Below are 16,185 nucleotides of genomic sequence, written 5' to 3' on the forward strand. Positions count from 1 at the left end.
ATAAGAAAACATTTTCTAGGTCATTCTCTTGGTTTGTCATTTGTATTTCCCCTTTAATTTTTAAAACTTCAGCCAGTTTCCTTTGAATATCCAATAAAGCGTCCTTTTCCAAATCATTCTCATGGCCTGTCATTTGTAGTTCCACTTTTGGTACTTTCTCTGTCTTGTCAGACAAAATTTGCTCTACAACTGTCATTCCCTCATTAACATCCTTTGGACATAATCAATCCATAGAATCAGACATCATTACTGCTATTACTTGATATTGTAGCTACTAATTTTTGGCTCAATTTTTCAAAAATCTCCTTTAATATTTCCAATGCTATGACATTTTGTGTCATTTTGTAAATCCCAGTTAACCATACCAAAAGCAAGCTTTTATATATATATATATATATATATATATATATATATATATATATTCCTTCTACTTAGAATCTTTAGTCCCCTCTAATGTCTAGCTTCTAAAATCATAAAGTCACTTATATTTGTTATGAGCCCAGATAGCCAAAATAATTCTGATTTCCATGAAAAGCTATTTATCTTTTATAGTTAATTCCAAAATCTTATAGTAAAAGTCATTGTTCCAAATTTAGCTGAACCCTTAATCCATTTGCAACTTTCTTAGATCAAAATCTTATTTAGCTTCAAATTATTCAAATTCAAATTATTTAAGTTCTTAAGCTTGTAGTTAATTTTTCTTTCGTTCAGAGTTGAAACTAAACTCACCTGCCATTCAGAAGGTCTCTAATAGCTTTAAGATGTTTAATAGTAATTTCCAAAGTTATTAGAAAGTGAGGCTTCAGAACTGAGCATCCTTTAAAAGGCTCTGCCGCAGTTACAAGCAAGATGGCCTTCATCTCCTGGCTCTGAAACCCATGGAAGACTGCTGTCCTGCAGTCTTCTTGTGAAGAGCAGCCATCTGGAGCAAATATGGGCAATCTCCTGTCCTCTCCTTTTCTGGAGAGATTCCAAAGAAATGGTGCATTCACCAGTTCTTCAGTCTTTGCCACAGTCATCAGCTCTGCTTTTGTGGAGACGTCTTCAGTTCACCATGCCTCCCCAGGAAGTGCTTGCTTAGCACTTAACTTAGCATGCATGCATGCATGCATGCACGCATTCATTCATTCATTCATTCATTCATTCATTCATATGGTTTTCATTAAGAATTTTGATTATAGTAGTAAAATCGAATACAAACTAAACTTAAAGAAAAGAGAATAGAGAGGAGGAGTAAAAAATGCAAGGAAAAAGAAGGAAGAAACAGAGAAAAGTAAAAATATAATGAAGAAAAAAGAAATATATAAAGAATTGACTTCTAACTTTTATCACAACAAATTTAGTGACTCTTCATCCCCTCTAAGGTTACAAACCTTTATCTCTGCATCCCATATCCCAACTCTTATCTATAAACAAATCCATAAAACATCATCTTTCCAGTCCTGGTATCAGCAGAAAGTTCATAAAGGGTAACCAGAAGTATCAACATATCTTGTTTAACCTTGATCAAATAAACCAATTTTATATTCTTTCCTTTTACTTCTAACAGTCTTAATATTTAATTCAGTCAAATATTGTCATAGGATTTGATTTCTCTTCTTTTCTTCTTTGTCTCATCACACAGAGTTCTTCAAAGCTTTAACAAGACGCTTTTGTAAATCCAACAGGAAAAAATTATCAAGGTCATTCTCTTGGTTTGTATATCCCTTTAAAATTTTAAAACCTCATCTAGTGTCTTTTGTAGATCCAATAAAACATCCTTTTCAAAGTCATTCTCTTGACCTTTTGGTTGTAAATCCACTTTTGATACCACTTCTATCTTGTCAGATAAAATTTGTTCTAGTTCTTCAATTATAAAGCTGTTCATACTTTATAATTAATTCCAAAATCTTATTGTAAAAGTTTCAATATTCTAATTTTTTCTGGGCCCTTAGTCTGTTTATAACTTTCTAAGCTCAAAGTTTTATTTATCTTTTTACTGTTTATTTTAGATTCTTTAAATTCTTAACCCTGTGATAAAATTTTCTTTCGTTCAGGATTGAAGGCAGACTCACCCAGCATTTTCAAACTTATTGTCCCGAAGATCTCTAATAGCTTAGTAGTAGTTAATGAGCAATTTCCAAAAGTGCTTAGAAAGTGAGTTTGTGAACTTAGTGTCCTTTAAGTCTCCACCACAGTTGCAAGGAAGATGGCTAATCCTGTTGTCTCCCAGTGCTCAAACCCATGGAAAACCACAGTCCTGCAGTTTCCTCATGAGGAGCAGCCATCCAGAGTACATGTGGGTGATCTCCTGTCCCTTCCTTATCTGGAGAGGTTCCAAGGGACCAATCTACTCACCGGTTCCTTGGTCTTTACTGCAATTGTTGGCTCTGCTTTTGCAGAGCCATCTTCAGTTCACCATACCTCCCTCAGAAGCCAACTTTTATGAATTCCAAGCCTTCTCCAAATATTGCTATGTATATTTTAAAAAGTAGACTATTCAGAGGTATTCACTAATACAGACACTATTCATTAAAGGGCAATGGTACAAATAGGAAAAATAGTAATGTAAAGGAAGCACTTAACATTTTGGGCTCTCAAGTTGTCTACCACTGAACTAAAAGACCCCATATCACAAAAAGCCTATTCTGTGCATGTTATCTTTCCAGATTCTTGGCTATTGCAACTGCTATCTTCATACTTTATATTAAGGAGCTGAATTCATGGACAGAGATATCTGATAATATCTTGCCACATTTTACTAATCAGACTAGAAAGTGAATTTTTAGATTCAGGTCTGAGATGAAGCAGCATAGGGTTTTCAAATAGTTGTGAATTGATTATCAATTTCCACTTGATTTCATACTCATTATCACAAGAGGATTTAAAAAAGAATGCAACTGAATAATTATGAAGAACAACCATAATGAAAGCATTACAAATTAACATTTGCTGGGTATTCCCTTCATCTCCCTCCCACACCAAATCCTATTTTAGTGCTTCTCACAATGCATAATTAAAAATCTTGTGCCTTATAATCACAACTGTTTCTCTCACCCACTTTTTTTTCATGTGCTTCCTTTTTTCTCTCTCTCACTAATCCTTGGCTCCAAGGTAAAACAAGGCAATTTGTAGAACCAGTATTTCTTGCCTGATAATTAATGCACAAAAATAATACAATCTATGAATCTTGTTGCAGAATGTATTGATCTAGAATTGTAGAATATATTCTTCCATGCAGATAAAACTTCAAATGCTTTTTTCCTCACCAACACAGGGTAACATCTCAATTTCTTTTCTCTTTCTAAAATAATCAGATTCTTCTGCTATATTTTTAGTGAGCGTGAAGGTTCTAGTACAGTGTTGTTATTTCAGGACAACTTCTCCCAGAACTGATTCTGCTTTATTACTAAACTGGAAGTGAAATAAAAGAGCCAAGAGGACAGCACTTCTAGCCACCTGGAGAATACTAAATGCAGTGTTGCTTCATTTAGTACTTTCCATCAGCCAATAATTCTATACATACTCTTCTCTAATAACATGGTACTAGGAAGTGATAATTCTGATGACCTCAGAAGAAAATTAACATACAGCATGAAAGTGAGATTAATTTGGAAAAAATATACTTGAGGCATGCCACATAATATTAATTCCTACAAACAGCTTTGAATTCAGTAAATAGTTCAGTAAATAGGGGAAATTCAACAACATCATGCCATAAATTTGTTGGTTAGGGTTAAACAGGCCTCATACTCCTTACAGACCTGCTAGATATTTACACCAAATCACTATCTCTAAACTAAGGAGGGCCCTAACCTTAGCACAGTTCAACAAACTTCCATCAGTGGTTTTAGAGGGGAGAAATAAAGGGATTCCATTTAAATCCAGACTCTGCCCTTGTGGTAAAGGAGCCACAGAAACCCCCAACATGCCTTACTGTACTGGCCATTTTATGCCAACTCTCACTGTGAGCCACTAACTCCAGACCTAATTAAATATCCTGGCCAGTCTGATCAGTTCTATTTAAATCTCTTGCTTTCAGATACAAATGATTCTATTTCCTTAAGCGTGGCCAAATTCTGTCATATAATATGTAATACGTGCAGCAGTTTGACTAATAAATCTGTTACTAGCTAATCAATATCATTTTTACATATCCAAGAGTTTTATGAATGGATCACTGAGCACAATGAAGATTCTGAGCCTACAATAGCCATGATGTCAAAGATGTTCTCTGCTGAATTTTCCAAGATATTTAAAATCTGATTGTGTGGCTTATGAATTACACTGAAAATCTTATACACTTCCAAATTTCTAGGAACTGCAGTTGCTTTGAGGCAATATTCCACCAAGCCTTGTGGAATCTTCTTCTCCCAGAAGTGAGATTGGCTCTATTCCTCTTAACATTCCACAAGTCCTTCAAGACCTGGCTATGTGATCAGGCCTGGGGCTCCCAGGAGACTGAGATTTTACGATGGCTTCCCTTATTAATTTTATCCCCTTCTATTTTTTCTGTTTTTACAGTTTTTTATGTGTAATTGTTTTTATGTATTTATTTTTTAATTGTTGTACGCCACCCAGAGTCACCTTGGGAGAGATGGGTGGCTATATAAATATGATAAATAACTGAATGAATGAATGAATGAATGAATGAAAGAAAGAAAGAAAGAAAGAAAGAAAGAAAGAAAGAAAGAAAGAAAGAAAGAAAGAGAAAGAAAGAAAGAAAGGTTAAAAACTGCAGTGGGAATGTAGTATACTGCACACTAGGAATGAACTTCAGCCAGAGGTAATTTATGATTATGTAATTTATGTAATTTATTACATTGTTACAGAATGTAATAATCTGGTGTTGTAGAATATAAATTTACTTGCAAATGAAATACAGGATTAAAAACTCTATTTCTTTTTTCTTTTTAAAATAATCAGATTTTTCTGCTAAGGTTTAGTGAGTAAGAAGTTTCCAGTCCAGTGCCATCATTTCAGGATGCCAACTTTTCCCACAATTGATTCTTGTTTAACATTAAACTGGAAGTGGAAAAAAGGACCAAGGAATTCACAATGTTTTGAACTTTACACTTGTGCAGCGCTTCTAGCCAAATGAAAAGTACAAAATGCAGTGTTACTTCATTTAGTACTTTCCATGCAGCCAATGATTCTATACATCCTCCTCTGAACATCCTGCCAGGAAGTGAGAATTCTCAGAATTGTAGGAAATCAGACAAAACTAATGCAGTAGAAGTGGTGTATCCCACCATGTGATTTCATAGTTACTCTGAATTCTTTCCCTCTGCTTGACCATAGGATTCCCTAGCACCTTCTGTTTATGCAGGTTTTTCTTGCCATTAATTTGTGTTCACCCATAAGAAGGCAAAATAAATATTTTTGTACCTATAACTGGGAGACATGAACCTGGCAAATAACAACACATTACATTTTGTGGCCATATTATAATATACAATGATAGCAAAAACAAAATGCATTTCTCAATATCCCTGCTATTGACCTTGACAACAAATATATAAAAGTAGCCATGAAATTACCAACAGAAAGTAGGAGGATTTCTGTAACTATGGATGTATATAAATATAATAAGTAAATGGCCAAACTTCCAAATAATCATTTAGGGTTTGCCATTACTCTATTAACTGCTTATAAGCTAAACCCAGCAATAATATTCATATGTAGTCTTAACCAGCCTTCCCTAGTCTGGTGTCCAAATCCAGATAGCCTTATGGGGTGAGACTGTATCTTCCAGATTTCAGCTATGCTCAGTGGGAATGAATTTTGAAAGCATCATTTTGGATACGGCCATACTAAATTATGGCTTAGTTAATCCCGTTTACCTCTAGCATTTCTGCAAGACTATGGCTTGAAAGGTGATGTCATGGTACAGTGGTCCTCCCATTCTATATAATATAATTTATATTATAAACTAGTTCAGAAAAAACCCATGATATATAACATAGGGATTTAGCACCGGAATAACTAAAACATGAAAATACCCTCCCGCTAGTTGTGTCTAAAGTAGTTATTAAGATCACTGTTTTTACATTTTTAAAATTATATATTAATATTGAGATACTCTTGAAGATTCTTATAAAAATCACTTTACAGTACTGAACAATTACTTGATTTCTCACTATTCTCAAATAGAAACAATTTATCTTTGTAGTAGTGGGTTAACAGTGTCATCACATGAAAAATGCTTCTACTTTAAAAGATATTTATAATGAAGCCTTGCTGACAATGAAATAAATACATTCCCATTTCTTAAATTAAAAAAATATTAATTTATTCTCTATCTGAAATTCACACACTCACTCTACTCTTCATTAGCCAAGAAATCATGAAAAAGGCTTCCATTCTTCTCTGGGGTATCCGAGTTTATACCAGTCTGATCTGTCGGATAGACAGAATAAAGCCTTGAACTTAATGGTGACCAATTCATAATGAACTAGATGAACTAATTATTGTAAAAAGTTAAAATTTCTCCAAACCACAACTGGTAATTATGCTAACTGAAATTAGTTCCTGTTCTGAAATATTCATAGTCTGAAAATACATTTTTTCTAAGAATACAATTTTAACAAGTAGAGAACGATTTTTAAATTAAAACCACACATGATACATTAAACACTTTACTTTACTTACTGAACTTACTTTTCAGAGGATTGAAACCCTCTGGAAAGCTCAGTGTCACCATTTTGTGGGCATTTTCACTTGGCCTCATCATGTTTGTACAAACAATTCCAAACTTTATTTCACTGGCACTGCGAGAGCAAGTCTTGTCTGTGCCTACACGTGTCGGATCAGAATTCAAGGGGAAGCTCCCAAAATAGCTGAGCCAAACTTTGGAAAGTGCATGACATGGCAGTGCTTTGAGCTATAAATTCAGAGGGGAATTTCACAAAGTGCCTCCTAATTAATTTTGCACAGCCCCAGGTGTTTCCCCCAAATAATTTGACTTTAACATAACAGGGTCACATTTCATTGTGTATATGGTAATGGAGGCAGATTAATTTTTTTAATGTCTAATTTTCCTTTTATGGGGAAAAATGTAACATTTAACATAAGAGCAAAACTTGAGTTCCTCAAACATCCAGATAGGTTAAAAAAACAAACAGACAGTGTCAAAGGACTGATTTTAATGTGTTATCTTATTTGAGGAAGAAACAACAGATAGCCTCAAGCTAAATTTTAGACAGTTTATAAGTTTATAATATGAGAGAGATTCCATTGGGAAGGTGACAGGGCATGTACCTAACATCTCTATAGGAATCCCAAATATGGAGGACTTTTTAAGCATTTTAGTCCCATACGCTAACAAAATTCTTATACCTTGTATTAAATGTGCAAATATCTCTAAAAGTAGCTAGGAACATAGCAAATGTGAAGCAAGATTCTGCTCTTTTCTTGTTTGTTCCATGCACTGTAGGTAAGTGTCTTCATGAGCCGTCTCATAAAGACACTTACCTACACATTCTTCCTACTAAAATCTTCAATAAACACAACCATCATCATATCCTTATATGCTGCATAACACCAAAGAACAATACAACCAAGTAAAGGCATCTTAATATGACAGATAGTGAGCACTAGTAATTATTCAGCTGAAGCTAGTGAGAAAATAGCTAGAATCAATCATTCTACCTCCGAAGACGTACATAGAGAACAGCTAACAAACAGAGAAAAATATTACTCTACAGCCTGTGGATAAACTGTCTTGAGTGTTCACAAATAGTATATTATTTAAATTTGTTTGAAAAGTAGCAGATGATGCAATTCTTAAGCCTTATTCAATTATTTCTCCCTACATACACCAAGACTGTGTGTAGAAGAGAATAAGAGGGCATCTTATTTGCCAGCCCAGTAGGTCTTTCTATGCTAAGGTTCTTTACATGCTAATATTTTGTATGTTTCCCACATTATTTAGAACTTTGGAGATCACACTTCTAAACCTCACAGGAAGTCTGCAGAAGAATTTCACTTGTACAATTTATACAGTTCTAAAGAGTCATACTACGTGACTGAAGAAAAGAACCAGAGACAACACTCCCACTCATACCCATTATGGTTAATTTAATGGGATGAGTTGAAACTGCCTGATTAGCAAATCCCACTGAATCTACTGCAATGTATAGTACTTTCAGAAAACTATGCTCTTGACTAGACTATGTTTATAACTGTTACAATATCACAATCTTCCTTCACTAAAGACTTTCATTAGGAGATACATATCCCCCATTAAATTTCTAACTCCTCCCACTCCTCTATCCAATGATAGCATGAACAGCAGTCTTACCTGCCATCTGCATAGTCTGCATCTGCACCTCCCCACCAAACGTCAGAATCATCTTCTTCAGCCTCAGCTGAATCGATATTGTCACTCACATCTGCAACTGGGCAGCAAACAAACTCCACACCACGGAATTTGTCAATTCCACAGGGTAAGAGCATGCCATAATCATGCAGATTCATTCCTTTTTCACTGCAGGACTAAAAAGAAAGCCAAAAAGAGACACAAAATGAGACACAATCACCAAAAACCAGCTTTTAAAAACTGGTACAGGCTGGATTGCTGAATCAATTGGTGTTCTCTTAACACAGTTCAAACTCTATACAGCTACAGATTCCCTTGTAATATTTTCACAAGGCAGTAATTCAACATGAGAAAGAGTGAAATACTGTTATATGCATATGATCTTGCTGCAGCATGATGTATGAGCCGTGTTCAGAAATAATGCTAAGCAGGTGTTCCATTTGAACTCCTACCCTGTTTCTATTTTACATTACCATCGTTTAACATTTTACTTGAACCTTAAACTATGGTTAATCTTTAACTACTCTTAGTAACAAGAAGCTAGCTTCACAAATTATGTGTTGATTCTTACTGAAATCAATTGGATAAGTTAGTTGCAATTATTTTATAGACCATTAAGTACAATAGGAAGGAAGACAAAACTTCGTCTGGATCCAATTCTTCAGTGTAATGACTTGATTCCATAAGCATATTAACATTAATTACATTTTCTAAAGATTTGGATTTCCTCATGGGAAAATGTTCCCTACTTCAGCCTGAGAGAAACTAACCTCATGCTTGTAAGGGTAAACCATGGTTTATTAACACATGCAAAACACCTTATGTCCTGTAGAGGATGCTGTAGCATTAAGCTTACTTTATCTCTTTATTTAGGATATTAATAAAAGAGAACATTGTCCCTCTTTGTAAGAGCAAAGTGAACGTGGTAGTTTCATGCTTAAAAGCAATGCTTAGGGATAGAAATCCTAAGATCCAAACCTACCAAGGCAGGTAACAAAAGGCAATGCGTTGCCTGCCTCTTAGGGTTGGACCTTAAGATTGCCCTAAGCTGGGCAACAGTAAAATGTATGTTTATGAATAATGCTACATTTAGGTTCATATACCTATATATCATAACCTATATTTATAGTGAAGTTATTTTGGTATGTAAATGTTCTAAATATATTCTACATTTTATCTTTATCTTTTCTTCTTCTTTCCTGTAATTCTGATCATTAAAAGAAATAATTATAATTTATCCTGTGTCTATTATTTGCCCGGAGCTATTTAACTATTACCTCCTCAGGATACAGAACAAAGGAAAACAAGATTTGTAAACCTCTATGCTTCCTGGAGGGTAATTCATCTTACATTTCAGGATCTGATTTATGTAGTTTCAACATTTGATATATTAGAAATGTAGAGGTTCGTTCTTAAAATAGTCTCCACAGCTTTTACCTCAGAACCTTCTAAATGTTTATATCAAACTCAAAATGGGGCTTGAATAAATTCCCCACACTTGTGAGGGACTCTTAAATCTTCGTGATGGTAATATCCAATGCCAACTGAGGAAACATTATTTTGATATGATTAGTAATTCCAAAGTAAATTACTAGTCTGATAATTAAAATAATTCACACTGTAGAAAAATGTATTTGTCAAAAACATTTCATTGTCTGAAAAGAATCACAAATAAATTCAGATAAGATCACAAAAAAAGCTCACTGAAAACCTGAAATCACTATGGTTATACAAACAGCAAAATGTACAAAATCCCAAAAGCAAAATCTATGATAACCCAGCAATATTAGCAAAGGGACTAAAAAGTTAAAAGATGACCAAGTGGACCATGGCATACATTAGTAAAATCGCAAATAGTATAGAGAGGTACACAAAGCAAAATTATTGGTGCTTCTTCCAGCTATAAGGAAAAGAAAACTAAATAACTTGAAGTCTTCACACCAAAGAAATAGCAAAGAAAACCTGTGAAACACATTTAAATGTATGTTTTACACAATACATAATTTTTGGAACTCACTGCCAGCAGGATAGATGAATTCTTTTTTCTATATGTTCACAGAAGGCACAGTAACTAGCAAAAGCTATACTTCACCGCCAGAACTGCTGCTAATAGCATCTTTTGGCCATCAGCTTAGAGAACAAGGGAAGGCTCCTTCTTGTGAATGTTAATGCAAATTGAAGCAACCATTGTAGGAGATTTATAAACTCCATTAGATATAATTAAATAGGATATAAAATACTTTGCACTTTGTTTTCTGAACAATACATCTACCATTACACATATAATCTCGCCTGTTGTTTGCAACTGTCATGGCCAGCTCCAAGACAGAGGAGGAGCCTGCTCTGGAGCTGCTGGAAAGATCTCAGCCTGAGGAAGTTTTGAGCACTAAAGCACCTGAGGCTGATCCACCTGGTAATCGTCAGAAACAACTGCACCCGCGGTCAGAGAATAAAGAACCGGAGCTGGAGAGAGGATGAGAAACTGGAGCAGGACACTCTGCCCAGCCTCAGAGTGCACCTTCTGCAACAGAGACAGAGCTGGTCTAGGTTTAAGGTGCACCTGAAAACCTGGCTCCTGTGCTGTGGTAACTGTCACCTTAAACCTAGACCAGCTGACTTACCCATGATGTGTAGAGCTTTGGACCAGGCCCTGACTACACTTTTGCTTACTGCCACTGAAAGGCAAGCTTCCGAAGAATTTAGGACTGCTCTAAACTACACAAGCATTTGCACACAGATCCTGCCTGCCACTGCTTCTAATTGCTCAATCTAAGCTAAAGCCTATTGCAGTTAAACTCCGTGTGTGTGTGTGTGTGGCCTGGGACAGGAAAATAAGCACTTAAAAGACATTAGAATTAATTATTCTTTAAATGTGTGTTTTGTATTCACAGAATAAGAAAATACACATTTGTGAATGGAATTGAAAACAGAGAGAAGGGATGTTGGAATGAAGCTAATGATATCTCTGCTTTAATGTACAATTAAAAACAATGATAAATTGTTCTAAATGGGGAATAGTTCAGTTGCTGAAAATTTTCTGGCTTATTGTTCTTATGTTCTATTTTTAATCATCACAAAACAAATGTCCAGTTTAAAGGGGGCCAGGATTTTCAACATACCTCCTTAGCAACTGTGTGCCAATGCAGGTGAGTTTCACAAATACCCAACCTTTCCTGGTGAAGGAACTTGCACTTATCTGGCACGAGAAGAGCATCACTCACAAATTCTCCAACTGAAAGAAAAAAAATATTTGAACACCTTCATTTAATTATAAGCTTGAATGGACGGTTTATAAGCAAACAACCTCACATACTATATGGATATATACCACCTGATACTGAAAACTAGACATTATTATCTCAAATTGGTGCTGCTGCTTGAGCAACAGCATCAAACAAAGCCTGTTCATTCACAACCTTTTAGAGTTAAAGCATTGGAAATACAGCGTTATATCCAATGGAGTTTTCTAAAACTTATTAAGTCCACTCATTATTATTTCTTCCTGCAAGGACATATATAGAGACTATACAGACTATAAATTAGCCATCATGGATTTTGAAAATCTAAGTATGGAACTCAAGAACCTGTGAAGGACCCATTTTCTCAAACATCTTTTATTCCATGAAAGAGACCTGGAAAGGGGAAAAATATGCTATACATAAATGGCTAGGTTTGCAATCTGGTAACAAAAGAGATTTTGTTCAAGAGTGTGAGTTATCTAAAGAATTGAGTTCTGGATTTATAAAAATGTTTTTGGCTAAAACATGCCGAGTTTGATCATGAGGGCTTTAAACAGATTCTTCTGGGGAACTGAAGATGAAAACTTTAAAGGATGTCAGATCAAGATTTGTGTGTCGTAAAACAAAAGAAAAGAAATATTGCTGCATTGAAGATTATTCAACCACTAAATGAAAAATCAGAATATTTGCTCATAAAGTTCATAACATTGTCTATACATTAATGTTTAGGGAAATAAACAGGATGAACTTGAACTCTTAGTACAATAAATAAAATATGGCTTCATGGATATATTGGTAAGTTGACTTCCATAATTAGAATATAGCAACTGAAGGATACAATTTGTTCAAAGGGAATAGCACCGACAGAAAGGGAACAGGAATTGCAGTTCACATATGTACAGAAATACATGTGAATGAACTTCGTGATACTGCGCTAAAATAAGTGGAGAAATCAATTAAAAAATTGTTGTTGATACATACTATCACTAACTCAACAAGGAAAAGATGTAGATGATCACTTCAAAAGCAAACTGCAGGGTTTTTTTTTAATGAGAAATGGAACAATATTGATGACTTTAATTATCCCAACATTTCATGCTGTCAAGCATTGTCCTGCCGGGAAATTCCTAGTTTGTGTTAACAGCTTTCTTCTTCAGAAGGTGGGAGAAGGCACAAGAGAATCAGTCATTCTTGACTGGATGGTAACCAAAAAGAAAGCTGATGAAGAGCCAGTAGCAAGAACAGTGAGGGAAAGTGACCATGAAATAATAGAATTTTTTATTTTAAGGAAAACTAAAACTGGTATATCTTGGACTTCAACTTTCACAATGGCAGGAGAAGTGTATGGGAAGAAGAATTCCTAAAAAAGAAGATACTAAAAGCACATTTGCAACCAATTCTGAAGAAAAAAAAATAAAGAAAAAAACTCAATGTGGATACATAAAATGTTTAGCAAAAGTCTGAAAAAAAAAAAAGAACCATATAGGAGATAATCAAGAAGAGTACAGGCAATTAAGCCTAGAATTACAGAGATGATGTCAGAAAAGCTAAAGTTCAGAATGAAAGGGAATTTGGAAAGGACACTAATAACAATTTTTAAAAAAAGGCAGTGGAAGCAGTGGCAGCTGAGGGAAGGCAGAGAAGACACTGGGATGATCAGGGTGGTTGCAATGGTGGGATGTGCTGTGGTAGAAGCAGTTCAAGGGAGGCAGAGATGGTGCTGGAGGATAGACAGGCCATAGGGACATACCACACTGGATCACAAAGGGAGATAGGGAAAGCACTGAGAAGACTGGGGGAAGACAGGCTGCTAAGTAAGAGGGAGAGAGACAGCTGTATTCACTACCCTTATACTTGCCCCATAAAATCACTCTGAGACCCTGACAGTTTTGTTTTGGCCAGAACCTAGAACAAACAAACAAAGTTCCAGGTTTTATATCTGCCAAATCACAGCTTATCCAGAATGGTTCAGCCAAACTTCCAGAATGTGATATGTTTGTCTCAGATTTGAAGCGAAATACATTCTGCATTTCATGCACGCTCCTAGTCTAGACCTTTACTCTGTCATTTAAGAGTACAAGACATGGAATAGTGGAAGTTACAATAAAGTTACTGAAGTGGAAGTACATAGCCATGTATTGTGGATGATTTAATTTGGAGTTCTGCATTCAGCAGTGGGATAGACTTGGTAACTTAAATGGCCGCTTTTAACTCTGTCATTCTATAAATCATATAATTGGTAGAATTATACTTTTGATTATGCAGCAGAACTTCTTTTGTACTCTTTCCCCCGTGCTTTCTCCAAATACATTCCAGAGTCCCCCAACCTCTGAAACAAATTTGTGGATAATAGGTAAAGGAAAAGAAGCAAGAAAGTGCATGTAAGAAAGTCCTACTGAACAAACTGAAGTTTTTCCATAAGACACTGAATGTAGTGCCTGGTATTTTCTCAAAGGAAGGTTGAATTTTCTGGTACACCTGACACTGTACTGAAGAACATTTAACTAAAGCCATAGTAAAACACATTTGAATAACCTGAGTATACAGGAGGCAAAGTATTAAGAAATAGAATAAATCCTACTGACATTCCAGATCAAACCTTGATGACCTGTTTTCTGCCTGGAGCCAATACAAGCATCTTATATAAGGCTTGAGAAATGACTTCTAAACAAATAAACAAATACTGGTCTGGATTCAAATTTTTGTTTCAGCAATACAAGGTCTTCCATTTATTTAAGAAGAGAGCACTTCATGAAGCAGATCTTTCCATTAGTAGAGCTTCCTTCTATCAAGGGAATGAATGTTGTATAAATAAACAAATCTCAACAGGAGATTGAGAGCACTTTCCTTTGTTGATATACATAGTCCAGTACTTCATAGAGGGAAGAGCTTAAGATGCCCAGCTCTGTATTGTGTAAAAATATTATTTTTCAGTAATTTAGTTTTAGATGGTCCAAAGAGATTCACTTTCTGAATTAGAACAAAGCAGCAATGCTAATGTATCACATGGGAATGTCTGTTTTGCTTATGGTTGCAGAGATTACTCATTGATAAGCAATATGATTTATTACCTGCAGCTGTTATCATTCTCTGGCAAGTTTGGCACTCACAATTCATCTTAATTACACAAATGATAAGTAGTGAAAAACTTATATAAAGTTATATGAAGAAATAAAATAATTCTCTACGTGGGTGTTTACATGCAGGCAGCAACAACATGATGCAATTCCAGTTCATACTTCTAAAGCTGTTCACACAATAGTTGTTCAAGTTGTGAAGATCAGCGATAGGCTTTCTTATTTCTTATTTATACTCCCTTCCACTTAGCCATACTTGTCTCACTGAAGCTTTATTCTAAAATAAGCCCAGCATTACTCGACCACATCATGCCCTCTTCTCTTTTAGAGGAAGAGCTAGAACTTCTTGAGCTGGAAGAGCACAAGAAGCAAAATACAAGAGCTGAAACTGGAAAGGTGGGAAGGAAAGAGCTACCTTGTAAAGAAAAAAGCAGCAAAAGTCATGACCTCAAAAGGATAGACAATAGATACTTACGATTTAAACCAGAGGCTGACACAAAGAAACGTGCAGGCACACGAACACACGGATTCCTGTATTCTATAATTGCTTAGAGTATCTTCTGCATAGATATGACCAGTAAAGCTTCTATTTAAATATGCTAAAACCTAAGGTTGCAGGTTTAGTTATGCTTAGTTACTGTTAGTTAGTTACTGAGTGGTTTTTAAAAATATTTCATTAAGTTTCAGAAACAATATAACTATATTACTATTACATAAAAAGTATATAACTTAAAACAAAACCTAAATGCCTTGTATTTAAAAAGGGACATGGGGAAGGATAGACAAATAAACCCCTCTATTAAATTACCTAGAGAACCTAATAAAAGAAAAAACAAAGAAATATAGAAGAAGAAAAAAAAGCAGTATAAGCTATAAGCTAATTACAGGATGTGGGGAAATAAAGTATCTAAAGAATAGTGACTCAAGCCTGTATGAAATCTGACACTGAAACTGAGCAGGGTTTTTCTGGTTCCCAAACGGTGTTATGCTTTTGGATGGTCTAGGCTTACAAAAATAAGTCTTCCTACAAAGAAGAGATTAGAAGCTTTCAAAGGTATTTTAAGCAATTAACTTGAGATGCCACATAGACAAATTTTGGCTAATACTATAGTTAATAAAAATTAGACCGTTTAAGAAGCTGGCTTAGATAATTCAAGAAGCTGATTTATTTCACCTAATCATAATTAAGATTAACCATTCTTTGTCCAGATACAGCATTATTAATTAAAACAAGAAAAGTAAAAGTAATTTTTCCTTTTTTTTTTTTTTGGTGACCACACTGGAGAAAGAAGGGACATGGTGCACTATCTTAGGAATAATTTTGAAATCCATTCTACGTCTGGAACCAAAGCAAATAACAGATTTTAGAAAATATCTACAAAATGACAATAACTTTTATTTGTTTCTGTCAACTATAGGCAACTTATAGAGGTATAAAACACAAGAACTAGGATATATTCAGTTACTACTGTGATGGCATAAACATCATTTATATTTACTTTTTATTTTATATATTTCCTTTTTAACCAGTGACATTTTTCTCTGCCCATCTTAGATTCGAATGTATCTG

At 34.9% G+C, this 16,185-nt stretch overlaps 1 protein-coding gene across 7 annotated transcripts in view; it reads right to left on the reverse strand.

Annotated features, from left to right (window-relative positions):
- Positions 1 to 16,185, reverse strand: part of APP (amyloid beta precursor protein) — a 126,314-nt gene that overhangs the window by 56,486 nt on the left and 53,643 nt on the right. For all 7 annotated transcript variants that reach the window (XM_007430628.3, XM_088144609.1, XM_088144608.1 and 4 more), the window contains exons 4-5: positions 11,419 to 11,531; positions 8,282 to 8,475 (exon numbers count right to left, since the gene is read on the reverse strand). In XM_007430628.3, coding sequence (XP_007430690.1) covers positions 8,282 to 8,475; positions 11,419 to 11,531 — 307 coding nt within the window. The remainder of the gene's footprint in view (positions 1 to 8,281; positions 8,476 to 11,418; positions 11,532 to 16,185) is intronic.

This window comes from Python bivittatus, unplaced genomic scaffold (genome assembly GCF_059951505.1).
Source record: "Python bivittatus isolate LINGU-HERP-01145 unplaced genomic scaffold, Pbiv_v1 ctg000350_np1212, whole genome shotgun sequence".
NCBI classification, from domain to species: domain Eukaryota; kingdom Metazoa; phylum Chordata; class Lepidosauria; order Squamata; family Pythonidae; genus Python; species Python bivittatus.